General features: G+C 44.2%; 1 protein-coding gene across 1 annotated transcript; it reads right to left on the bottom strand.

The window, feature by feature from the left end:
* Nucleotides 1-26: 26 nt before the first annotated feature.
* Nucleotides 27-27,735, bottom strand: LOC309690440 (uncharacterized protein; the record flags this gene model as incomplete). Its single annotated transcript, XM_082507472.1, has 4 exons — nucleotides 27,509-27,735; nucleotides 4,613-4,717; nucleotides 282-343; nucleotides 27-202 (listed from the first exon to the last, which is right to left on the bottom strand). The coding sequence occupies exons 1-4, from the start codon at nucleotides 27,538-27,540 to the stop codon at nucleotides 27-29; spliced, it is 375 nt and encodes a 124-aa protein (XP_082363598.1). The 5' UTR covers nucleotides 27,541-27,735.
* Between the last annotated feature and the right edge of the window lie 170 nt (nucleotides 27,736-27,905).

Genomic DNA, 27,905 nt, shown 5'->3' with positions numbered 1-27,905 from the left:
AATCTTTCATTTTTATCTTTCATGAATCACATCCCAAAGTCTTCACAGAAGATCCTGGTTTGATGGATCAGTGAGTTGATGTCTCGCTCACCCCTGGCGTACAGCTCGTCATCCATGTACAGGAAGTAGCTGATGTTCACTCCACTCCTGAATCTATAACTACATCCTTTCTTTGCAACGAAATGGCTTAAGGGGTTGCAGCCTGTGTAGCAAAGCAGCAGGTACAGTACATTACGTTGCTATACTCTACTGATGCTTCTCACCTTCTATGTTCACCCTACTTTTATCCTCCAGACTGTGCCCAACAATGCCATCATTGCCCACTGGTGCTGAAAGCAAAATCCTGCAAAAAAAAAAAAACATGTCAGTGACATGTTTTTAAATTATTTTTTTTTATTATTATAGTTTTTGCCCACATTAGGAAGCATCTGCCTGCAATTTCTCTGTGCCTGTTTTGTATTATCTGTGCCTACGTTTTTGCACTCTAGCTTTTAATACATGCATTGCACCCAATGGGCAAGTGTCAATTAAAATAATCATGAACAAAATAAATAAATAAACATTGTTTTGATCTATCCGTTTTCTAAGCCTTGTGTAAAAAAAAAAATTAAAACACAATTGTTCCCAAAAGGCAGGCACATCTACACAGCAGGAAAGTGCCTGGTCTGCCAGATGGTTACCTTCCACAGTTATTCACTCAATGGCTAGATACATCTCAACCTGCTGGTGGTACCAAATCCTACAACACTGAGACCAAAACTCAAAATGGGCTGCAGCATAAATGGAAAATAACTGGAGATAGAGGCAAACACACCAAGGTCGTACACAGAATAAAAGTGCGAAATGCATTGTGGCACAAACTGTACTTTCAGTTCTTAGACCACAGTCTGAGGGAACAGTTACACACTCTTACTCCCAGTGGGAAGAAACTGTGTTTCAATCTGTTGGTTTGGGGCTTATTCTGAATCTCTTCCCAGAGTGGGGGGGATGGGTGATGTTCTGGATGGGTGTGATCCTTTATTGGCTTTTCTGTGGTTTCCTTTGGAGTCAGCTAGTGCAGATATCACCATGGTAGAGGTAGAGTTGCATTGATGACATGTTCTTCTGAACTCACTACACACTACAGGTCCTTTCTGTTCTCTCCTGTGCAGCTGGTGAACCATCAAATCAGTAGCTTCTCTACTGTTGATCAGTAGAAGCCAGTAAGCAGATGATGAGGAAGGTGAGCGTGTTTTAACTTCCTCAGGAAGTAAAGGCTTTTGTTTTCCCTTCCCCACCTGATCAGAGATGTATGTGGTCCAGATGAGGTCAGCTGAGATGTGAGTACCAAGTAACCCTAACAGCCCTCTATCCTCTCTACCTCCTGTCCATGTACACAAAAGTCAGAGTGGTCACACTGACCACTATAAATTTCTTGGTTTCTGTAGAGTTCAAGTCCAGGTTGTTGTGATAACCCCAGTCTGTGAGATGCCTGACCTCATCTCTGTGGGCTGTTTCATCATTGTCTTATATCACTCCTACTACTGTGGTACAGCCAGCAAATTTGACAGTGTTGTTGGTAGTGTGAATGAAGGAGCAGACATTGAGGGAAAGTGGGAAGTAGAGGAAGGGGCTGCAAACACACCCCAGTGGTATGCCAGAGTTTAGGTTTAGAGTGGATGACTTTCATCCTGACATCCTGTGGTCCAACTGTATAAAAAGCTGAGCTGAAATCCACAAAGAGTATTCGTACATGGGAGGGGGGGGAGGGGGGTTCTGGTCCAGGTGAGTAAGAGATGTGTGGAGAACTGTGTCTTCTGTTGATCCGTTTCTTTGAAACAAACTGTTGCAGGTCAAGGTCAGCAGTGATGACAGTGTTAGTGGAGAGAGAGGATGAGTCTTTTAAAGCAGTGGTGATGATTGGAGCTTGAAGCCAGTGTATCAAGGCATTTTACTGTACTTTTCTTCAGCCATTAAGACGGCAAAGAAATAAACAGCTGCAGAGATACTACAGAGCAGTCAACTTAAGTGTAGTGATTAAGATGGTATATGATTTGAATGTGTCGCTGTAAGTGTGCTCGTCCATCATAGTGTTTATGTATCTGTTTTACACTTTAAATATGTGATAAGTCTTATTGTTCTAAGAGGACTCTCTGTGTTTTGATCATTAAATGCTAATACAGGGAATCAGCAGATGTTTTTGTGTTTGTAATGTATCTGTGTAGAGGATGGTGGTTTATGTTTCTGACACCAGGACAGTTTAATCTGCTGTGAAGGCTAAAAGTGAAGACAGATGCTTCTTTGATCTCATTCTGTCCTTCTATATTATTTGATATGATATGAACTCTAAATGAACTACATGTGCAGCATTGTTTACTTTGTTGTGTATCTAAGATGCCACTAGTGTGTAGTAGTGGTCCTCTGGTGCTAACATAGTATATTAGAGTTTGCTGATATTACTTCTTTCTAAAAATCTAGTTACATTTTGTCACTCTGCACTGCAGTTAGAACAAACTGACTGAGTAATGCGCTCTTGCTTTTGTATTGTATCCTGGAAGTAGATCATTAAAGACTGTAGAGGGCTTGTTTTCTGTATGTAACAGAATGAATATTTAGTTTTTGTTTTGCACTGAGTGTTGTCTTGCTTTTATTGCTTGATCAGCAGCCAATCACCTCCCGTCTTCTTATTATAAACAGTTTCTAGCCGCTGTCTTAGTGTCTCCCTTACTCTCTCGCTCTCCTGTCTTCATTTTAAGTGGTTACCTTGGAACATTTTATTGAATTTAGGCCAGTTTATCTGTTCTTCAGGCCTATTTAGACAAAATGTCAGTGGTATGCATGTGCGCGCGACATCAAAGGTTTTGCCAATTTGATTACAATTTCAAAGCATTAAACAGTTTGCTGCTTAGAGTAAAACGTGTGTTTGTCTAATGAAATATTGCAGACACTTAAAAGTTAGTTAGTCAGGTGATTTTTTAAAAACGTATTCTTGCAAATGTTATTGTAAATGTTTTAACAACACTGGAAGGGGACCCTTTTTACCACTATGGATCATCTCCCGTCTCTCATAGCCCATCTGGCCACAAGTAAACTCAGCACTGAGTCGATATTTACATATGAATAGATAAAAGCCCCCCTTTTACTCATTCTTTTATTATCATCAGTAAACTAACTTGTAAACACCTGTGGCTACTAATTGTAATGCACCTGAATGCCTTTTTGGTTGTTGGCAGTGGTTTGAAGTGAATTTTCCGTGGGTAGTATTCCCAGGTTATTTGTGCTGGAAAAGTCGCCATGAATCTGGGATGCTCTATTTTACAGTCATTGCTATTAATTCAGTGGTTTCCTTTGTGGTGAGGAATCAGATCGGCACAGCAAGACATTCGTGGAATAATGAAGTCAACTGAATATGTGGACAAAACTGCATGGTTGAGATATGCTCTGATGATATTATATATAAGTCTCTTTGAGCTTCTTCATCATTGTGAACATGTTCTTATTAAGTGCAGTGTGACAGAATATTATCAAGTAGCAGAATTATAGTTTTACCATCACAGAGGTGTTGGGAACATGTTGGGAAAATAATTTTAAACAGAAAGAAAAGGACCCAGTTTACTACCCTGTGGAACTCACATGCCACAGCAGGTGGGGTGTTATAAGAAGAGGACCTATTGGAGAAATACCAATATCACAGAAAGTAAGTTGCCATGCTGACCAGTGTGGTAGTTTAAAGCATCAAAGGATTAAAAAAAAAAACAAAAAAAAAAAACATTAAAATGGCTTCAGAATATCACCTATGAATAACAAAGATGACAGGGAGAGCAGATTATTTAGTTGGTTAGTGAGGCTTTTCTTTCTGAAATGTTGAAATTACTATGAGAAAGGTTATTACACTGCTGTCTGAAACAACAGTCGGCTCCTCAGATTTAAAAAGTAGGGGTAATGTGAGCAGTTTTACAGCTGGAGGGAAAAAAGAAGCCTGATCCAGAGGATAATTAGATGGGGAAAAGAGGATATTTAGGCATCAGGAGAAGTCTTAAACAAATACACATTTTAATGGTAAATATTTCAGACATGACAATTTGTAAAAAATTTCAGGCAGGTCAATTTGTGTCATCTTAAAGACAACTGCTAGGAAAAAACAGGTAGGGCTTATTTAACAGATAGAGCAAATCAATCAATGAAAGTCCTTGTATTACTTTCAGCCTGAGTGACGAGAGCTTATCAAGAAAACTGAAAAAGTAATTTTCATCAGTGATGACAATAAGTGGCTGCCATGACGTTTTAGGTTCAGAGGTTCTTTGAGTATTTGCTTTTGGAAATAGAAAGCTTTAATACTGACCTCCCTGACCTCCACTGCTAGCTGGCTAAACAGTAACTAGGCAGCTATGACAGTTTACATATCTCACAAACCGCAAGGGTCAAATACATAATCCATTAGCATAGCATGCAATCAATGAAATGACCACAGTCTGACCACCAAAGGTGGAAAAAAACTGCTGTAACTCCAAATACCAAAATTCAACCTTACTGTGATTGTATGGCATTTCTGCGCTGACGACAACATGTGTATACAGCCAGATCGGTGTGTGAATGCAGTTGCCTGTACACACTGTTACACTAGAAGACTCACCTTTTCCCATCTGGTCTGTGATGTGAATGGCCAAAGTCCAGACGCAGTTCAGATTTGCCAGCTGTGAGCACCTCGAAGTGGCACAAGAAGCGCCATCTGTACCTGCTAATAGGAATGGGATGGGAGGTAATGTAGTCCTAAATAATGGTGCTGGGATACTTGGAATCCCCCTTCCCCCAAACCTCCCACCGCATTAAAGCACAATCACTTTTTCAAAGCAAGCAATAATGTGGCCTCATCATTTCGCAGGTCTCACTCTGTTTACCATGCTGCAGCTGAGGCTGGTAAAGTCGGGGAATATTGATGTTTTAATCAATCATCCAATCACTGTGTGAAGGTTCTAATAATGCAGTGTGCATTGTCTTGTATCTCATTAAGGTGGAAAGAGTAAATGTTTTTGTCTGACAACATCTGTGACCCTGATAATACAGTGGCAGCCTGTCTATACTGTCTTACACCCCGGTGCTTGTTGGTAAAGTCCTCTGAGACCTGAAAAGATTGAGAACTGTGTGTCTTCTATCGAGCTCTTCCTATCCTCTTCCTACGTAAATCAAAACCTAACAAATCAAAGGTAATTTATGCTTAAAATTGTGTTTCCAATCATTTCATAATTGAGCTCAGTATCTCCCAGTTCTCGCAGTTCAGGTTGTATTTACGCACCATTGTTTCCTCAAAGGATTTGTCTCAGTGGGGAGGCAATGCCTGTAAATCACAAATAAGAATATTTCATATAAACAAGGATTTTATGTTCTCATGCAACCAAATACTTCTGCTATGAGCCACCATTTATAATTTTCTCTTTTTATTTCTGCGGTAGGACTGCAGAAATAAAATATGCACTCACCAGGCATTTTATTAGCCCACCTGTTTAATACAAATATTCAATCAGCCAGTCAAATGGTAGCAAATCAACAAATCTAGGCACAAACCAAATAGGAAGGGAAGATGGTTTAAGTGATTTGGTACACGGCATGGTTGTTGGTCAAGTCTGAGTATTTCCACACAACTATCTCTGAGGTTTGCAGAGAATGATCTGGAAAAGAAAAAATATTCAGTGAGCAGCAGTTCTGTGGTCAAATATGCCTCATTGATGCCAGAGGTCAGAAAAGAGTAGGCTAACAATCAGGGTCTGCAGAAGAGCATCTCTGATCGTGCAAAGCATCAAACCTTGAACAGGTCAGTGACAGCAGCAGAAAACCACACCGAATGTCACCACAGCCTATCAGAGTTGACCATGTCCATCCACATATTACCACAGTGCATCAGAAGCCTGATGTTACATAATAATGAATAACTCATCCACAAAAAAAAATGTTATTTTTTTAAATAATGAAGAAGCAAAATACAGAATGCTGTTTCAGTGAGTCACTGTAGGTGTTGCCGACGGGCACATCTGTGACACAGTCAGTGTTTTTAAATGATGCTTAATGAAGAAAACAAAACAAAACAAATGGCCTTCAGTGCAGATTTCCTTCACCGAGCATATTTGTATTGTGACTCATGGCTGGGGATAGCATATTGACATCAGCCACAGTATGATACTCTGTGCTTGTGGTCAGGATTTCAGTAAGACCACAGTGTCAACAACAACTGCCTGCAGCAAACACTTCTCCAAAGGTCACCACCGTACATGAGAAAGGTCGCCACTGTACAGCAGCAGCCTGCGGTTTGTTGTCATGCCTTTACATAATAGTTTATTATATGAAATATTATAGCATTCAGGGAAAACAAATCCTGGTCTGCTAAATGCAAAGAATACCCTGAAGTTCTACAGAAGAGAGTCCAGTGACAGTCACATGTAAATAACTCATTCACAAACCCTCCTGCATCTAACTTCATCTCAGAGTTTGTCCCACATTCTCAGACATATGTTCTTTTTCATGTCAGTAAACCGCAACAAAAAGAGTTTTATCTTCATATATTCTTTATATAAAAATATAGCTTTTCAAATCTGATTTGCAGATCTCACACAGGTTCACCTTTTTATGCTACATTAGCCTGCCTACAGTTGCATCTGCAAGCAGCTTGGCAACCCACCTCGATCTCAGCTGTTCCTCTTCAGTGTCTCGTCAGTGTCAGTGAATAATTATCTTCATTGTTTATTACATAGGTCATAAGTGTGATGTTTATTAGCCCTGTGACAGGCTCATGACTTGTCCCAGGTATGGCTTACATAACAGTTTGAAGCTAATGAGAAATTACTATGATAATGGTATAAGACAAGAGCATCGAATAACTACGATACTGTATGTTAAAAACTCAAGTGACAGTATCGAGCTTAAACTACTCGTGATAGTCGCCTTGAAGGAGATGCAAAGGTCTGTGACAACCACCAGCTGAGATGTGCAGTCTTTGCGATTCTGGCCTGGTGCCACTGCCATATGCAACGTTATTTTTAATATATGGCATCATTTATCACAGGTGATTTTTTTAACCTGACCTCCTCCTCTGCTTTGTAAATGGCAATGTTCCCTTCTATAAATCCAGCCTTCATCTTGTTATGCTGCCATAAACCTGATTATGAAATTGTACATGGCAATAACAAAATAGCTGCCAGGGTTGGAACCTTTTCAATAAACATAAATTGTGAAAAAATAAATAAATAAATGCCTCTGGTCTGTGTCCAACCCCTGATCTGTGTACATTAAATAAAGTAAAGCTTTTAAAATCTGATTATTTTACAAACACAGTCTTTAGAAAGCTACTAATTCGAATGGGAGTACATGTAACTTAATGTGTGTTATTCATTCGTCTCTGACCCTGAAGTCAGTTTATTTCAGAGCCCCTCCACACACACACATTCATCTCCATTAGAGTCAGTGAGGGGTCTGCCAAGCCCTTCGCACCTCTGTCAGTCCCCATACTTTGGATGACATTGAGCCCAGCAGTAGTCGAAGAGCTACAGGGGAGGTGAGGGTGACTCAGTGGGAGTCCTTGTGGTGTTGGACTCCTGTAACTGCATCAACTGCTACTACCTTTATGACTACAACTACTGCTTCCTCTGCTACTTCTGCTGTCCTGTGATTTGTCTTCTCTTACTGCTACAACTGCTGTACATCCCTGCTATACTACTACCACTGCATGAATAAATAGCTTTGCACTTTCACTAGCTGTAGAGATGGTTGCAAAGTGTAAAGGGGAGGCAGCTCCCCCTCCTCTTTACCCTTTCATCCACCATTGCCCATCAGACCCAAAGTCATCCAGGAAAGTGGAGGCCACAATTTTATTGGCACTTATGACCCACAGCAGACCTGCAGTGATCAACAGGGGGATGGACACTCCGACATGGCATGGCCAAGGAGGCCAGTGGACCATGGTAGCTTCATTAACACCGGTACATTAACTTTAAATCCATGCAAAGCCACCCCCAGCCCCTGGATATCAGGTGAGAGGCCTCAGCTACAGCTTGTGAGGGTCAATCTGCAATAAAAGGCATCCGTTTTCACAGCCTGCGGCAGAGAGATTGGAGACCTCCCACTCCTATTTGAGCCATTAACTTCACCCTTTCATGGCAGACAGAGGGACTTGTGACTGAGCTCCCATAATCCCTGGCATTACCTTCACCTGACCTTCATATGCCCAAGGAAAGAGCAAGGATGTATGAAAAGATGAGTCTGCTGAAAAGAAGCTGCAGCTGTTGAAAGAACATTAGTAAAAGAGATATAGAGGGAGTATGTGTGATTTCCAAATTTGTGTTTTGGAAGGAAGTTACTGTGTTTCTGAAGGTCATACTGTAGTTTAATACATACAAGAAATTACCCCCGATATCTCTAGGTCTGTTCAGAGGACGTGGGCTTAACAAACAGCCACTGCATTTGTACTGGTCAAAGTTAGGATTATGGTTAAGTGTTACATAATGACTAAATGAGTTAAAACTGAATAGAAGTGCTCCCACAGTTTCACACTGTGCTGCTTTATCTAGTAATCATTATTCAGTATCTGCCCACGGGCCACACTTTAAGATAGTGGGGAAGTTCTGAAGGCTGTCGAAGTACAGCAATGGCTTTCTCTGAAAACTTTCAATAAATCTTTCAGCCCTAATGAAGACAATACCAGTCAGGTAGCTGTTTGGTTCACTGAAAATTAACTGTGGTCCATTTGGCCAGTCAGTGCAGAATGTTTGTACTGCTGAGAAAGCTGATATTTGAACTCTAGTTCAGCTCAATCAGCTTTCTTCTAAGCACACTCATTTGTTCATCACATGAAAACCTAAAAACAAACCCACCAAGCACTACTAATGCAGAGACATACAGGAAACCAAGTGATACATGCATGTAACTAAAGAGTTTCAGTTTATGTTCACAGAGAAAGAACATTAAACTTTTAATAATTTTAAATAATTTTTAAATTTTCTCTGCATCTGCCTCAGATTATCGCTACTGTCACTACACAAATCTCAGATATATAAGTTCTCCTGATAAGGGACACCAAGTCCCTGGTCTTTAAAGAAAAACGCTTGTTGCACAGTCGAGTTTGCCTCATCCAAGCATTGCTTTCTCGGACAGCTTGTTCTTAACAGACAATAGGTTTTACATTTCTGGTTGGGGGTGCTCTTGCAGTGTGGCCTGCAAAGCCAGCTTCCTCTCACTTAAGATGAGCTGCTCCTTTCTTTGTGGAAATGGGAAAGCTCTCTGAGGACCAGCTGGGCTCAGCTGCCTTTGTAGGAAATCAACCAGCCATATACCAAGGAGGTTAATGTTATTCGATTCAGTACTTCCCTTTCCATACTTTGTTTCAGCATCTCATGTAAGGGTGGCTATTTGTACCCTATTATTTTTTTAATATAATGTAATAGTGGCTGGGTTTGAATCCACCAGCTGCACCAGCTGGCCAGGACCTGTGTGTGGATGTTTGCTTCCTCACACAGTCCAAAGACATGCAGTTAGTAGAGTTCAGTTAATTAGTGATTCTAAATTGTTCACAGATGAGCAGTGGGGGGCACAACTTTAAGCCTTTAAAACAAAACTAATATATATATATATATATATATATATATATTGTAGATCAGCTTGTTAGTGTCGGTAATCGTGGTTGTAGGTATTGCCCGTAGTGCTGCACTACTGGCTGAAGAAGCTGACTGCACTCCACGAGCGTCTGGCAGCACAAATGAACCAGCTGCTAGTTAACGAGAGACACCCGGAATGGCTAACTGAAGGCCGGACGGTCCTGATCCCCAAGGACCCCAAGAAGGGACCGGTCCCCTCCAACTACCGACCAATAACCTGCCTCAGTACTACATGGAAGCTCCTGTCAGGCATCATATCGGCTAAGATGAACAGGCACATGGGTCAATACATGAGCGGGACACAGAAAGGAATTGGCAAGAATACCAGAGGTGCAAAACACCAGCTACTGGTAGACAGAACAATCAGCCGAGACTGCAAGACCAGACTGACCAACCTGTGCACTGCCTGGATTGATTACAAGAAGGCCTATGACTCAATGCCCCACAGCTGGATACTGGAATGCCTAGAATTGTACAAGATCAATGGGACCCTAAGAGCCTTCATCAGGAACTCAATGGGGATGTGGCGTACAACACTAGAGGCCAACTCCAAGCCCATAGCACAAGTTACCATCAAGTGCGGGATCTACCAAGGAGATGCTCTGTCCCCACTGCTGTTCTGCATAGGCCTGAACCCCCTCAGTGAGATCATTAACAAGACTGGCTACGGATACCGACTACGGAACGGAGCAGTTGTCAGCCACCTCCTGTACATGGATGACATCAAGCTGTATGCCAAGAGTGAACGAGACATCGATTCACTGATCCACACTACCAGGCTATACAGCAATGACATTGGAATGTCGTTCGGACTGGAGAAGTGTAGTCGGATGGTAACAAAGAGAGGGAAGGTAGTCAGAACTGAGGGGATTGAACTACCAGAAGGCAACATTGCAGACATAGAGGACAGTTACAAGTACCTGGGGATCCCGCAGGCAAATGGGAACCATGAAGAGGCCGCTAGAAAGGCTGCAACCACCAAGTACCTGCAGAGGGTCAGGCAAGTCCTGAGGAGTCAGCTGAATGGTAAGAACAAGATCCGGGCCATCAACACATACGCCCTGCCCGTGATCAGGTACCCTGCTGGGGTAATAGGCTGGCCAAAGGAGGAGATAGAAGCCACTGACATAAAGACAAGAAAGCTCCTGACCATGCATGGAGGGTTTCACCCCAAGTCCAGCACCCTGAGGCTGTACGCTAAGCGGAAGGAAGGGGGCCGGGGACTGGTGAGTGTCAGCACCACAGTCCAGGATGAGACAAGGAACATCCAAGAATACATTGGGAAGATGGCCCCAACTGACCGAGTGCTCAGTGAATACCTCAGGCAGCAGAAACCCAAGAAAGAGGAGGGAGACGAGGAACCATCATGGAAGGACAGGCCCCTGCACGGTATGTACCACCGGCAGATAGAGGAGGTGGCTGATATCCAGAAATCCTACCAGTGGCTGGACAAAGCTGGACTGAAAGACAGCACAGAGGCACTAATCATGGCAGCACAAGAACAAGCTCTGAGTACAAGATCCATAGAGGCTGGGGTCTATCACACCAGGCAAGACCCCAGGTGCAGGCTGTGTAAAGATGCCCCAGAGACAATCCAGCACATAACAGCAGGGTGCAAGATGCTAGCAGGCAAGGCATACATGGAACGCCATAACCAAGTGGCCGGCATAGTGTACAGGAACATCTGTGCCGAGTATAACCTAGAAGTCCCGAGGTCAAAATGGGAGATGCCCCCAAGGGTGGTGGAGAATGACCGAGCTAAGATCCTGTGGGACTTCCAGATACAGACGGACAAAATGGTGGTGGCTAACCAACCGGACATAGTGGTGGTAGACAAACAGAAGAAGGCGGCCGTAGTGATCGATGTAGCGGTTCCGAATGACAGCAATATCAGGAAGAAGGAACACGAGAAGCTGGAGAAATACCAAGGGCTCAGAGAAGAGCTCGAGAGGATGTGGAGGGTGAAGGTAACGGTGGTCCCCGTGGTAATCGGAGCACTAGGTGCGGTGACTCCCAAGCTAGGCGAGTGGCTCCAGCAGATCCCGGGAATAACATCGGAGATCTCTGTCCAGAAGAGCGCAGTCCTGGGAACAGCTAAGATACTGCGCAGGACCCTCAAGCTCCCAGGCCTCTGGTAGAGGACCCGAGCTTGAAGGATAAACCGCCCGCAGGGGCGTGCTGGGTGTTATATATATATATATATATATATATATATATATATATATTATATATATATTAGGGGTGCAACGATACACAAAATTCACGGTTCGGTTCGGTTCGATACTTTGGTGTCACGGTTCGACTAATGTCAGGGTTTACAACACAGTATTGCACATTGCCCTTTGGTTGGTCTGCCACAGAGCACTTTGTTTAGTCTTGAATTCTCAAAGGGGAAAAAGGGAACATACTGGAAGAGGGCATAGAAATAGAATGAAAGACTAATTCAGTTGGGGCCCTTAAAGGGAAATATGGATGTCCTGCTGGGTGGATACTAAGAGTCCCTCAGCACAACAAAGCACTTTGAGTTCCAGTTGCACTGCTCACCTTGCGTTTACGCAGACAAATGGATATGCATTAGTAAAAAGGTGTGCGTGTGTTTGGGGCAGCGGTGAAGTCCTGGCTTGATACTTGTCGGCCTCGTCAGTCTAAGAATACAAATACGCTGCCTCTATTTGATTCCCAGAAACATTTTTTGGAATACAGAACCCGAAGAAATAAATGACATTTGCTCATCTTGTGACGTCTTGTGTTCTGTGCTCTTCTGCCGAGCTGTGAGGATTCATGTTCTGCATACTCTTGTTTTAGTACATGTGGATATATCTTTTTGTACATCTACATGCAATCTTCTGATTGCACTTGCAGTGCACTTGCACAGCGCAGTTGTCCCTGCATCAGCCCAGGAGCCTTCCAAGTTCACACCTTGTTAAATTCTTTATGGAGTATTTCTGACACTGAGATCAGAGTGACTGTGTTATCAAGAGCTTGACTTGTATCATATTGAAACTATGCCAGACTATAAACACATGCAATCATGTATTCTGTTTTTGTTTCCTTCACAGTATCAGGGTTAACCTTTGAATACACAATCAAATGTCATATCTGAGGCGTACACAGAAAAGGAATATCTGAATAGCTATCACAGAGCTGGATTCTTCTCTCTTTACAAATAGGACATCTATAATAGAAGCTGTGATAAATCTGCCCACCTACATCTATCCTTCATTAGTGCCGAAGGGGCTATAGCTGCTATTGATTTTGGTAAATATGAATGGAACAAAACTATACAGGGAAAAAAGCTCATGTCTCACTTGTGGCAGGTTCTTATCACTCAATTTGCTTCCTAGTTGTCTATTGCTAGAGATAACAAAACTACACTTATTCCAAACATCGCTTCTCTCCACAGAAACACCGAAGCAGTGTTAAAATGCAGCATACAGCTCAGTGAAATAGGAGCTTTGTGCACAGAAATGCTGGAATCCCCTTAAATATCAAATGTGGAAGCAATTCAACAGCTTCCCTACAAGACTTCAAAGAACAGATTTTCTATTTCTGTAGCATATTATTATCTAACACCTATTTACAAACACCATTTTGACATTTTAGTACATTGTATAGTTTAAGTGAAAAGTGCCCAAACAACCTGCTAGGCGGTATGTGCGCCCCCCCCAATTCAGATTTTCCTAAGAATATTGTTTTTCAGAAGCTTGAAAAACTGCTTTTATGTAACAAAAATTTGTTGCATCATTTGAGTCACAGCAGTGCATAGCAATTCACTGAGCTACAGTACAATGTGTGTGCAATTGACAGAAGAGACGATGGCAAAAAGAGCAGAGCCACGGCACCCCCTGCAGGAGACAAGAGGAGAGGATTCATTTCAACCTCCTGTTAGCTTGTGCTGTAAAAATGTGTTTATCCTGGCATTAAAGATAATAAAAGCTAAAACAATAATTTGATCATGTAAGACAACAGAAAAAGGTCTGCATGTGCATAATGCCTTTAAACTGATACTTAACCTGCCATCGTGCTCCTGTTAGAAACCTGGTCATCTACAGGCATTCTTTGTTACTGTTGTATTACACAATGAAAGATTTGCTGATTATCCTAATGTCGTAAGAGCCACACTCTGTGTTACAGTGTGATAGTACTGTGCTCCAGTTGTTATTAAGATAAATACGCTGCACAGTGAAGACAAAAATGCCTAGTTACAAGCACAGAAAGCGCCTTTTATTGCATAAAGCGATACACACTTAAATGCCGGCACATGCTGACATTTGGAACCTCTTTGACACATTTTCAAAATCCTGCTGTCGACTGAAAATCTAAAAACTTCAGTGATTTAAAAAGACTTGTTACTCTAAAAGTACTATGTGTTCCTTTGTCAGACTTATGCTAGTCTCTCCCATCATTGCGTCACTTTTTCATTGGTGCAACAAAGGCAAATATGCCTGTTAACTCCAGGAGGCACGTAGGATTCACTTCCAACTTGGAGCAGATCAAAATCACAGAGGGTGGCATTCTACACATACTCTGTAATACTCGTGCAATCAATCATCTTTCTTTACCTCTCCTTCTCTGTGTCTCTCTTACATGCCCATCATTTGCAACCCAGCTCTGGCTTTGCAGGAACTTCTTCCATGAAAAAGTATGAAAGGGTATTGTTTGAGCTAAGCACGATGAATGAGAGATTGAATGCACCGCGGGGAGCTTTTGCTTACAGTACATGGACTAGAATAGCATCCAGGGCTCAGTAAGGCAGCACTAAACCGTATGTGTGCGGCACAAAGAGGGGAGTGGGAGATTCAAAGTGAGAGGTAATGATTTTTCCTCCTAGTGAGACACTGCCCCATACAGTGCTGACTAATAGAGAAGAGGAGATAAGAGAAGAATAAAAGGAGGGAAAGGGGGGAAATCTTTTTCTCTTCTAATCAGTCCAACTTTTAACCAGTCTTAAAACGTCTTTTGACTGATACAGATTAGTGAATTAGTTTACTTAATTAGTTCAGCGGCTTCATACTGTGCAGCATTCAGTTTCATGATTCTTCAAATAGCTTTAAAAGCTATAAGAAGACGAATAAGTTTCCCATGTGAATGCACTGGGCAAACATCATTTTAAATGTTTTGAAGGGTCATATTTTAACCTTCTGTTTTCCTAAACTAAACTAAGCAGTTAGTAAAGACTTGACTTTTTCTACCAACAACTTCCCAGCTGCCTAAAGAGAGCTTTACCACACGTTAAAAGAATCACTCAACTTCTAATATCATAAGCAAAGATGCCAAAAGCCGTTATTTGCATTTCTCAGTAATGGCAGCAGGATATTTGAATCCAGGTTATCAACAGTTATTATCCATACTTTTACAAATAGGATGCAGGTTTATAACCAAACTAGCATATTACCAGTGGCTCCAGGACTCCTACTCTTACCTTTCAAAACAATATATTGTAGCTGCCAATTGAAAGGGAACTATGATCTTTGCATAATCTCACACATTCAAAAAGAAACTTGAGTTTAAAAAAAAGCATTCATCAAAAGAAATTTCAGAATCTATCTTATGAGCTACAAATTAATTAAAAAAGACTAAGGAATGAAGGCATTCATGCTTTTCTGTGGTAACACATTTCAAGACCAGAATGTTAAAATTTCTGCAATTTGTATGAAACTAAGCAGTCTACATACTGAGGGGTCTGACACACTGACACTGTTGAATTTAAAATGTCTTTTGTAAAGAAGGCACAAGCTTTAATCAAGCTGTGTCATTCTGGAGGGTTTGCATGTTTACCCAGTATCTACCTGGAAGTCCTCTGTGTGCTGTTCCCAATATTGTCAGGTCAGGTTCTTCAGAAACTCAAAATTCTCGTAGGTGAGATGGAATATAAATGGATTATTAGAAAGCCTCAGTAATCAAAGACTTCTGCTTTTACCTTTCATAAATCTCAATGATGTGGTTTAAAAGTCTAATTTCCCTCCAATTGGGGGAACAGCACATAACTGTTTTTTTCTTATTTTCTCTTGCACAATTTTATGTCATCTTGTCAGGTGCCACCCGCTGCAGATATGTATATGATGTCCTCTTCACCCCCATAGATAACTGCCCCATTTTGAAACCCACAAAGTCAACATTAGGAGTTTGGAGTGGTGGCAGAGGGGCATTTATCCGTTTCACTTTTTTTCTATTTGCTGATTTGTTTTGGTTTCATTCACACATGAGTTTTACTCACTGGTTAGGTTTCTGTACTGAAAACTATTTGGTTAGGTTTAAAAACAATGTGCAAAGAAACATTCATAATATTAACTCTGCACATTATAAAAGACTGACTTAGGGGTGACAGAGCATTCTCATCTATGATGTAACCATCAAAAATACAGCTTTTGTACAAATGAGCCACTGCGACAAAACAGCAAAGTTACACACTTGTAAAAGAAGCTGTGCTCTTTTATTGAGCTCTCAAAGCATACTGACAACAACACCAATATCACTGGAGAAAGGAGCCTCTTTTAGTAAGCAAATAGCATCTGATAGGACAAAAGTATTGAAATTTGATCTCAGGTGGTAAACTGCATGAAGGAAGCTCAAAACTATGTCTTTACTACCCAAAACTTGTATGACTTTATATTAACCTCCAAGGTGAGGAATGCTTTGGGCTTAGGCAGGATTCACCTCCCAGATGAATGTGCAAGGCCCTGTCTGCCTCAACCAGCCGTGCACATTCGAGATCTCTGAGCTCGAAATCAATCCCACTTTAAATAGTGAGAGCAGCAGCTTGTATGTAGATTGTCTTTGTTGCGATTCATGGACTGCTTAAATTCCAGCACAGCCCCCTTTAACGCAACAATCTGACAACAATACAAAACATCAGTGCCAACATCCCAGCAACCCGTTTCTCAGTGTCACGCTCTGTTTAAACTTGATTTGCAGCAACATCTTCCTCTTGATGTTCACATTTGATGCTGCAATCCAGGGTTATTTCTCCCTAACTATAATCTATAGTCAAACTTTAATGCAACAAATGCACTCACTAAGCACCTGTGGTTGCTCCTCTCTGCTGGCTCTTCTCCATAGTGAAGCGTCAGCTAGTAGAACAAACTTTCCAGTATTAGAACCCACTCTGGCAGCATTAATGACGTCTCAGTTCCTTTAAATAATACTTTCTACAACAGTGGATGTGCATTCCATACAACTGAAATATTCGATGGCAGAGTGGAAAATCCACTGACTTCCCCAATAAGGTCTGAAACTTACACTGTCTTAAGATGAAAACCCACAAACAGAGACTACTACTAGTACTTACTCTCACCACTCTGCTCTTATACAACACCAAACAGAAAAACGTTCCCTCTAAGGAAGAAGAGAAAGAAAAAGGAGCACACACATAAAATCTCTTAAAACATTTTGTTATCTCAGTTGTCCCTTCACCAAATCACTGAAGAACTACGGGAAAGAATATTGGAATCTTATGTTGCAGGTTTGTCAGAGAAAATCAAGCAAGACATTCCCAGTGCACTTCAGACCCAGCAACACCCTTTGACAAAATCTAGTTCATCACAGGGGCAAAACTCCCAAACACAACCCTAACAACACAGTGAATGCTGTGCAGTGAGATGTTTCTACATGGGAGAAACAAAACAGCAACTCCAGAAACTCATGGCATGAGATGTGATGGCTAACCCAAGTGGGTCGCAGATTGGATGTCCATTGTAAGCCCATGGTCACTTGGAACCCCCATAGCCCAAATAAAACCCATGTGGGGCCCACATACACGTGTTTGCTGGGTGAAAACCTACACATTCGTCTGGCACTAATAACCATTATTTGCATCATGCTCTCAGTAGGAGATAAAGTCAGCTTTATACTCATAACAAACACGTCAAAGTTAAACGTGTGAAACAGAAATACGTTTGAATGCTTTCAATGCCGTTGCTTTCTTTTGTTTGTATTTTTATACAGCATGCCAGTGGGGGTTACAGTGAGACTGAAAAGGCTGTAACCTTGGGGAGCCAGAAGTGGCAATGACAAAAGCTCAAAGAAAAACAAAAAAGAATGGCTCCAGTAAAAGAGTGACTGAGGCAGCTCGGGGAACTGGGAGATTTAGAAGCTCTTTGATCACTCATAAAGGTGTAGCTATCTAAGTAACTCAGCAAGACAGCTTTTAAAAAATCTGTGACTTTGACAGACATTTCAAGTGATGTGAACAAAGGCTGTATCTATTTCCATACCGCAAAATAACTCCCTGAATTACACGGTAAACACACCAGACAATAATCCGCACATTGCTTTGGGAGTTCCTTTACACTTGTTCAAAGCTGTTATTATTATTTTTGACCAGTGAGGCTGGCTGCCACTTTCTAAAGTTGCGGCTGCATAATTTTAAATGCATTAAAGGAGAGTTGTGTCAATCAGGAAAAATGTGAAAGTCATTAATATTTAGTCTTAATAAAAATAGTAAAATAAACTTGTTATACTAAACTTTGGTCCAGAGTGGACCCAGGGACAGATCATATAATAATAGTGGATTGCATTTATATAGCACTTTTCTAGACCCTCAAAGCGCTTTACAATTCCACTATTCATTCACTCACTGGTGGAGGCAGCTACAGTTGTAGCCACAGCTGCCCTGGGGCAGACTGACAGAAGCGAGGCTGCCATTTCACGCCATCGGCCCCTCTGGCCAACACCAGTAGGCGGTAGGTGAAGTGTCTTGCCCAAGGACACAACGACCAAGACTGTCCGAGCCGGGGCTCAAACCAGCAACCTTCCGATTACAAGACAAACTGCCAACTCTTGAGCCACGATCTGCATGAATCCTACTTGACTCCTCTTTTTTATACTGTAAGGCCACAAATTTAGGCTTTTTTGTAGCTGAAATCTGATTTGTAAAATATTGTAAATAACATACTGCACACTCAAGATTATTTTTTGTTAACCATTCCTCGCCGTCAGTCCCCTGACCGTGGTCGGGAGACACGAGGGGAGATGCTTCCTCCAGGGCCGAAGTTTGTCCTCCTTCGGGGTTAACTCCCTTCACTTTTGTGGAGTAGTGAGGCAGACAGAAATCAGCCGAGGCACCGGAGAGTACTGAAGAGATGAGGCTTTAATAACAGTACTGCACACTTTGGAAACACACTGCATAGCCTGTAGCCCGTTAGAACGCTGCTCCCGGTCGCCCTCTACCCATGACACACTCTCTCACTCTCTTTTTCCTCTTTCGCTCCCCGCGTTTCCTTCACGCGCATGCTCACACACACATTACATACACTCCTTACTGCACCCAGTCACACACAAGACAGCAATTCCTGCAACACTACCCCCACTCTGGATGGCAATTAAACAATAATTCCACTCCAGCATTGTAATGCATAAAACTGGTACACAATCCCCTTTACCACTTGGAGCCCACAGGAGATAAAAGTGTTAGCCATTACCGCATATAAGGTGAGGTATAGTATCAACGAGTGCACTTCAGTGACAAAGAGGTTGGCTCAAGTAAGGTGTACATACATGTGCAAAATAAAGCATTTCAAGTGCTGTTAAGTAGAAAAGAAATTACACAATTGTAACTATTACATGGCGACCGGGAATAACCAACTTATCCTAGCATCTAGGAAGGCACAAATACAAATGGATAAGTGCATGTAGATAACCCCGTAGGTCCTTCAGATACTTTTTTAAAAAAAATGTAAACACTGGAACAATGAAAAAAAAAAATAGCTACAATGGTTTAAAAGAGTTAACAGTATAGGAGGCTGAAACGATTTAAACTTGAACCGAATCTTCAGTCCTACTTGGAACTGTCCATGGTAGGTAAACCAAGTTAAGTGATCCACACTCCATACCGGTCTGGAGCTCTGCGCCGACGAGTTGGTCGCTGAAACTGCTGGCCCAGGTGGTCTGGCTCACCCACCACACCCCCACCATTCTCATGGTCTACATGGGAAGGGGACGATGGGACAACCACAACCAGAGCGGGATCAGCTGCAACTGAGACAGAAGGCTGAGAGGAGCTGGGGCCATTGCCAGTTGCAGTAGAGAACAGACTGTGCAGACCCAGATCACGGTCTGCTGAGTCATCTTCTAAAGCTGGTGGTGGGACCTCTGTAGGGGACCACTGATGAGCCTGATCAAGGACCCAGGTATTGTCCAGTGGCTCGCGGCAGCGATAATGCTTTAGCTGGTCATGGTGGACAACTTTCACTTTAGACCTTGGGTTCTTCTGGATCCGATAAACTAGGTCATCCAATTGTCCCAGGACAAAGAATGGTCCTTCATACGATGGGAGGAACTTTCTGACCTTGTTCTTGACGTGACGTGTTCCTTTGATGAGATACCACACAGGATCTCCAGTCTTATACTGTGTGTGGCAACAGTTCTTGTCATATTGCCTTTTTGCGCGCTTGACTGACTCACCCAGGGCTTCCCTGGCGATGAGGTGGGCCAGCTCCAGCCGCTCACGCATTTGCTGCACATACTCTGGAACTGAGGGTTGGTTGCCTGGATCAGGAGGTAGACCTGCGACAAGGTCCACTGGCTCACTCAGTTCTCGGCCAAACATCATGAAGTTCGGGGTGAAACCTGTAGCACTGTGTTTGGTCGCCCTGTAGGCCATAACAGCGTACGGGATCATCAGGTCCCAGTCCCAATGACAACGCTCTGCTGTGGAGGCCAGGATCTTCTGGAGAGTGGCATTGAAACGTTCAACCTGGCCATCTGACTGGGGTCGGAATGGCGTTGTATGAGTCTTATCTATGCCAAACAAACTGCACACCCCTTGGAACACATCAGATTCAAAATTGCGTCCCTGATCACTGTGTAATGCTTGAGGTATCCCGTAGCGGCACACCCACTCAGACGCAACGACCTCGGCAACGGTTGCAGCCCGTTCATCTGGGATAGGAAAGGCTTCAGTCCACTTTGTAAAGTAGTCTTGTATCACAAGCACATATCGGTTTCTGCGCTCTGTCTCATTCAGTGGTCCCATAATGTCCAGCGCAACGCGCTCCATTGGGGCTCCTACCCGGACAGTTCCCATCGGAGCTTGCGGTGTCTTCTGGGGTCGGGCCCTGGATGCACAGCTGGTACAAGTACGGCACCAAAGAGCGACGTCTTCCCTCATGTGATACCAATAGAATCGGGTTCGTAGTCTGGCCACAGTCCTCTCGACACCAAAATGTCCACCCACTGGCCCTTCGTGCATCTGGCCCATCACTTCTGGTTGTAGCTTACGTGGCAGTACGATTTGGGGATAGAACTGGGTCTCGTCAAGGCAGTAGAAGCGACGGACCAGAACTCCATCTCTGAAGTAGAGCCGTTTCCATTGAGCCCAGTATGTCTTAGTTGCTGGGCTGCATGGTGAAACAATAGTCCATGGGGGGCGCTCACTGCTGGCCTCCATCCAGGCGCGTATGGGTGCAATGTCTGCATCAGCGTCCTGGGCTTGGCTCAGCTCCCCCATGGTCCAACCATGAAACAGAGAAGCAGTATCAAGGGTTTTAGCCACATATACTTTCTCAGTCAGCTTTACAGTGTGTGTATTAGTGGACATGTTCTGGTGTGATATGTCTGTTCTAGTGTGAATTGTCTGTTCTGGGATGTCTGTGTTGATAGAAGTGTTTTGACATAAAATGTCTGACTTTGTAAGAGCAGTTTGGTCTAAAGTCTTTGTTTCTGGTGTGGTGGTGTTATGACTTACCCCCACTAGACACACCGCTGTAGTAGCCGGTTGTCCCTCCACCCTCACCGGACTCAGCAACAGGGAGCTGGTGTCAGAGTCCAACTCGCATTGAACTGCCTGATGACTGGTCCCCCCGAGATGCTTGGGGGGGTCCTGCACTCTGCATGGACAAGACTGGCGACAGGGTCTTCTGGAGAGGCTATCAGCATTGGTGTGCACTCGACCTGGACGGTGGATGATCTCAAAGTTGTACTCGGCAAGCTTCTCGAGCCATCGAGCTAATTGTCCCTCTGGCTCTTTCATTTTTGTTAGCCACCGTAGACTGCTGTGGTCTGTGCGCACTTTGAAAGGCCGTCCAAGGAGATACTGGCGAAAGTGGGACGTGAAATCCACGACGGCTAGTAGTTCACGTCGTGTGGTGCAGTAGTTTTGTTCAGTTCTTGATAGCTTACGACTGCCATATGCCAGCACACGTTCCACGCCCTGTTGCATCTGTGACAGCACCGCGCCGATGCCAGTGTCGCTGGCATCAGTGTCTAGTGTCATTTCTCCATGGTCAAGTGGATAGCCAAGAACAGGGGCAGAGGTGAGTCGACACTTCAGCTTGTCGAAAGCTGCTTGGTGCTCAGCATGCCACTGAAAATGTGCATTCTTCTTGGTCAGGTTGTGCAGGGGTTCGGCTATAGAGGCAAAATCTTTCACAAACCGGCGGTAATATGAGGCCAGGCCGATGAAGCGTCTGACCTCCTGGATGGACGTAGGTGTGGGCCACATCTGAACCTTTTGAACTTTGCTGGGGTCGGTAGCCACACCATGCTCGGATACCACATGGCCAAGATAAGCAACTTCGCGGCGAAAGAGGCAGCATTTGGCAGGTTTCAGTTTCAAGTTAGCTTGTTGAAGTCTATAGAATACCTGGCCAAGCCGTTGCAGCATCCCCGACACGTCCTTAGCCAGCACGATGATGTCGTCCAAGTAGACCAGGCAGGTCTCCCACTGCATGCCAGCCAGGACGCGGTCCATCAGCCGCTGGAACGTTGCCGGGGCATTGCATAGTCCAAATGGCATGACGTTCCACTCAAAGAGGCCTGTCCTAGTGCAGAAAGCGGCGGCCCTGCGTGCTCTAGGCGTCAGCTCAACCTGCCAGTAGCCAGATGCGAGGTCTAATGTGCTGAACCATCTGGCAGTTGAGAGTGTGTCCAGCGTGTCCTGGATGCGGGGCAGCGGGTAGGCGTCTGTTATGGTGCGGTCGTTGAGAGCCCTGTAGTCAATGCAGAGACGGTATGTCCCATCTTTCTTACGCACCATAACGATGGGCGAGGCCCAGCTGCTGCAGCTGCGTTGGGCGAGACCGCTCTGTAGACTGTCGTAGATCTGCTGATCAGCATTTTGCTGCTTTTCCCCTGCCATTCTTCGTGGATTTTGTTTGACTGGGGCACCAGGACGGGTTATGATGTCATGCTGCACAAGGCTGGTTCGGCCCAGGTCAGCAGGCCCTGTAGAAAACACATGTCCATAAGTGCAAAGCAAGCGTTTCAGTTGGAGCTGTTCATAGTCATTGAGGTCTGTGGAGCTCTGGGCATAGAGCTCCTGCAGGTGCAGAGGAACCACAGGAGGGCTGGTCAGAGAGTCTGCAGCTGGGGAGACCATGGAGGGTTCCACGGCCTCAGCTGGCTGGAGGAGCCCGGCAATGGATCCCGCCTTAATTGTTACTGCTTTATTGCCAAGGTTAAAAAGGCGAAGTGGGACAGCTTTAGAAGGCTGTGCGTTGACTAGGACTCTGGCGATAAGTACTTTGTGCTTCTCAACAAAACCTTTGGTGGGACTAAGCATCATGTCACCTCGAGCTGCTGCACCAGGATGCACGTTGCCTTTCACCATATACTCTTGCCCCGGTTCCACCACCACAGTTCTAGCTATTCTCACTGCGTGTGACTTTGTACTGGCTTCGGTTTGGTAGTAGAGCACCTCTTCACCGAAAAGGATGATGCGGCGTTTGCCAAAATCAAGACGTGCTTCAGCTTGAGTGAGGAAGGGATGCCCAAGCAGCACCTCATTTCCTGCTATATCTGCCACCAAGAAATCAACATCCACCTGTCGATTGTTGATATTGACAGGTATCTGGGCTTCACCTAGCACCGGCACGTCCCCAGGTCCCACACCAAGCAAGGTCTCAACAACTGAGGGCTGTAGTGGTGGTCTCACGTCTGGGTGGATGGAGTTGTAGTAGGGCAGCGGCAGCACGCTCCTCCGGGCTCCACTGTCCAAAACAGCACATACCTCCACTTCGTAGAGGCGCATGGGGATACTCATTTCTTGGCTTTGGCACTTAAGGTGGAGCACAGTGGGTTTTGGGCTGTCCCAAGGGCTACTGTTCAATGTTAAGGCCTTGGTGGTTTTGTGAGGGGAAGGGCACTGCTTTTGGACATGGCCCCAACCTTGACAGTTATGGCAGCGAACCCCACTCCTTTTAAAATTTCTGTGATTGTTCGGTGTTGTCGAGGGTGTGTGTGGGACAAAACGATTCGGTGAGGGGCTAGCTGCAGGTGCATGCTCAGCAACAGTCTCATCTCTGTCTTTTTCTCTGACGACGGCAGCTCGGGGCCGGCGTTCAGCTGCGTTACGGGCTCCTTGCTGCATGGCACTGGTTACATAAGATGCAGCCCTTTTAGTGGTTTCGTGTCGGTGGGCTATTTCGTATGCGCAGGCAAGCGTGGCTGGGTGCCTCTCTAGCAACTTCTGTACTATTTCTGCATCACCCAGCCCATTGGTGAAAACTTCAACAGCTATAGAGTCTTGTTCAATCTCTGCTCTATTACCATATGCAACAGCCACTTTCCCATAAATGTCATCTCTGAAAACATGCAGGGCCTCACCAGGTTTACGCACTCGCTGCCTCAGTTCTACAGCAACAGCAGCTGCATGGTCAGAAGAAGGGCCATATGCAGTTTCCAGTTCGTCCACCAGGTGGCGGTAATCCCATTTGGATGAGCGGGGATTTCTGTGGATAATGGCCCCTGCTGCTCCAACTAGGCAGAATTTAAGCTGAGTTGTCATTGTTTTTTCTGACCAATAGTTGGCTTCAGCGCAGCTCTCAAACCTGTGCAGAAATTCCTTCCACGGTGTGGTGCCGTCATATTGGCCCGGACGTAGGGTGGGGACTCTCTCTCTAGTGTCACCGTCCTCTTCACTGTCAGATAGGGGCTGACGGGGCACACAGCGGGTCTTGCCTGGTTTCGAGCGGGGTTTATGCTGTGCAGTGATTTCCCCATAGCTAATGGCTTCATTAAGGCTACTGGAAGGCATACATTGCATGGGTGTATTTAACATTGCGTTAAACTGAGCCGGTGTGCTGTGTACAAAACTGTCCATGTGAGCGGAGGAAAATGGGTTTGAGTCTGGATAGTGGATTTTCATTTGGGGAGTAGGAGCTGGATAATAGTTCATGCTGCTGCCTGTGTTTCTCTCACGGCCGTAGCTGCGGCATTCAGCATCAACGAAGGGATTCGTGCGGGAAAACTGCGGCCGGGCAGGACCATCGGGCGGCGCGAATACACACTCTCCATTAGCGTGTGTGTTAGCACAACTTTCGGCACACAGGAATGGGTTCATATGTTCACATTTAGTCACAGCTCTGTCTCTGTTAGCTTCCCTAATGCTCGCGGCACCCTCGGAGACACTGGTCAGCGATATGAACGGGTTGGAGTAATTGGTCTCAAGTCCGTACTTTTCACGAGAATGGCGAGCAGCGGCCATCGCGAGTTAGCTTAGCTGCGGGCTAATACACTTGTAATTACAGTCACTCGGCTTTATCGTTAGCCGCTTTAGCCTGTCGGTTTTTCTCTGTGCTCACCACTTCTTTAACAACGTGAGAGGGTCCCTTCGTGGTCGCCAGTGTTAACCATTCCTCGCCGTCAGTCCCCTGACCGTGGTCGGGAGACACGAGGGGAGATGCTTCCTCCAGGGCCGAAGTTTGTCCTCCTTCGGGGTTAACTCCCTTCACTTTTGTGGAGTAGTGAGGCAGACAGAAATCAGCCGAGGCACCGGAGAGTACTGAAGAGATGAGGCTTTAATAACAGTACTGCACACTTTGGAAACACACTGCATAGCCTGTAGCCCGTTAGAACGCTGCTCCCGGTCGCCCTCTACCCATGACACACTCTCTCACTCTCTTTTTCCTCTTTCGCTCCCCGCGTTTCCTTCACGCGCATGCTCACACACACATTACATACACTCCTTACTGCACCCAGTCACACACAAGACAGCAATTCCTGCAACATTTTTTTTGTTCACATGAAAATCCATCATTAGACATTAAAGATGGAAATTGCAGTTCATGTTCTGTGGGCATGACATGTAGAAATAGGGAGTGATTAGTACACACCCAATGGGTGGTTGAAGCAGTAGGTAGTTAGCAGTGTTGGGACTAACGCGTTATTAAGTAACGCGTTACAGTAACTACGTTATTATTGTGGTAACGAGCACGGTAACTAGTTATTATGCCAAAATCAGGAACGCGTTAGTCGTTACTGGGATTTAGATAGGGTCGTTACTCGTTACTTCGTGTGGTGGCTATCGCGGAGCTTCCACAGATTCAGTAACATTAGCAAGTGGTGGAAGCCAGCAGGTGGATGAAGGAAAAGGGACGCAGAAGGAAAAGAGACCCGAGGCGGCCGCCGGTCCAAGTGTGAACTGAACTTCAGGTAAGAAGTTATGACCTGCAGTCTCTCTGGGTCAGATATAAACCAAGTTTAGGTGAAGTTTATTTTCGTTATTCTGACTTTTTCCGTACTGCGTGCTAGCTAGCATGACGGAGTTTCTATACAGCTGGGTGGTGCTATGAAGTTAATGATGTGGAACTTTATTTTGTTCATAAGTTATTAGAGTTGCCAACCGTCCGGTCTGGTATTCAGAGAAAATATTACGCGTTTCTTATTGAGGTGAAAAGGAACAGTTTGTCCCATAATTCAGCTACAATGAAAAAGACACAAAGCTGGAGTTATTCTGTGTTTACGCTGCACAGCTGCCTCTTCTTCTCTCATCCTCTCCCCCTCCCTCTCCCGTTTCTACTTCAATCATGAAAACTGATCAATGATCAGCTGATCGGCTCTCTTGTTTGTTTATCCTCACTTTGCGCCGAAAGAGGAAACCAGCCGATGTCGCGCTAAACAACAGCAGCACGTTTAAGCTTGATCAGCTGTTGTTAGAGTTTATTTAATATTAATTTCTAGTATCAGCTGATGTTTGCTGGAGCCACAGCTGCAAAAAAGCTGCTGGTCAGGATGTCGGTTTGGATATGTGGTGAGAGGGAAACATGAAGATGAAACCAGGAGATGTCCTTACTGAATCATCAGAGCTGAGCAGGTGATGGAGAAACAGGTTTACCTTTTAGGTGACATGAATGAGTTGAAGGGAAGTTACGAACTGTTTCTGAGAGACAAATAACACCAGGATCCTTTTTTAGGTAGCTGACAGCTGGTAACTGTGCAGGGGCGGGTCTAGCAAAGTGTTGCCAGGGGGGCATGTAGGGCATTAACAGGGAGAGGGGGGCACAAAGAAATACTTTTCTTTCTTATTCTCATTTAAAATGTCTCGCTTTTAAAAAATAATTATCTGAATCTTACAACAAACGATTGATAGATTGATGCATATATACCATCAGAACAGTGTACATCACTGTCACAACAGCGTTTGTTTTCATTCAAAGACTTTATGATTTTTCCTATAATGGCGGCCGGTCTCTAGTCAAAATGCCCGGGCCGATTTTTTGTCCCAGTCCAGCCCTGTATGCAGCTCATCTGCAGTCTGGTGTTACCTACATCTTCCTATTCAGAAGGCAGAATTTTAGAGTTCTGAGTACAATCAAAAGCACCACGACTGCAGTTTTTGTGTTGGATGTAAAAGGCGCACATGACGCTGTGACGTAGGCTAGAACCATGGCAGCAGTCAATGACGTTCCAGGCGTGGGATTTCTCTTGTGGAAATGTGCACATTATCTTTTCCTTTCTATTGGTAGGTGGCACAGTGCACTTGTGGCAAGTAAGCAAGCTAGAAGACTGGCAAAGTTATGGAAGAAACACATTAACAAGAGAATTCTGAGTAAAACCAAAGTTACTTTCCCTAGTAACTAGTTACTTTGAAAGTAACGAGTAACTTGAAGTAACTGAGTTACTTTTGAGAGAAGTAACTAGTAATGTAACTAAGTTACTATTTTAAAGTAACTTACCCAACACTGGTAGTTAGTAGTAGGACTGACATTTCAGAGGCAGGAGTGGGAAGTTTTGGCAGTGTAAAAGTCTCGGCCAGTCGTCTCGCCTCTGTATTTTGTCCTTGTACTTGTCGTAAAGTCTTCGTTTCTGTTGCATGATTCCCAGTTTGACTTTGTCCTGTTGTATTTTTTGGTCCTCTGTCTCTTGTGCCTTGTCTTACTTCCTTTGTTAATGTCTTGATAAGTTTCAGCTTTGCCCTGTTAACCTGGTGTTTCTGGTCTCTCTGATTAGCTCCTATGTCTATTAAAAGTTTCAGTTTGCATCGGTTCTTTGTTGAGTCATGCTGTGTTCCTGTTGTCCTCCCTACTGTGGCCGATTACTGTCTAGTTTATTTTCTGTTTAAAGAGTTGATCT

Source organism: Aulonocara stuartgranti, assembly GCF_965226115.1.
Source record: "Aulonocara stuartgranti genome assembly, chromosome: 16".
Lineage (NCBI taxonomy): Eukaryota > Metazoa > Chordata > Actinopteri > Cichliformes > Cichlidae > Aulonocara > Aulonocara stuartgranti.
The sequence above is the reverse complement of the archived record's forward strand: the minus strand, read 5'-3'. Positions and strand labels throughout refer to the sequence as shown.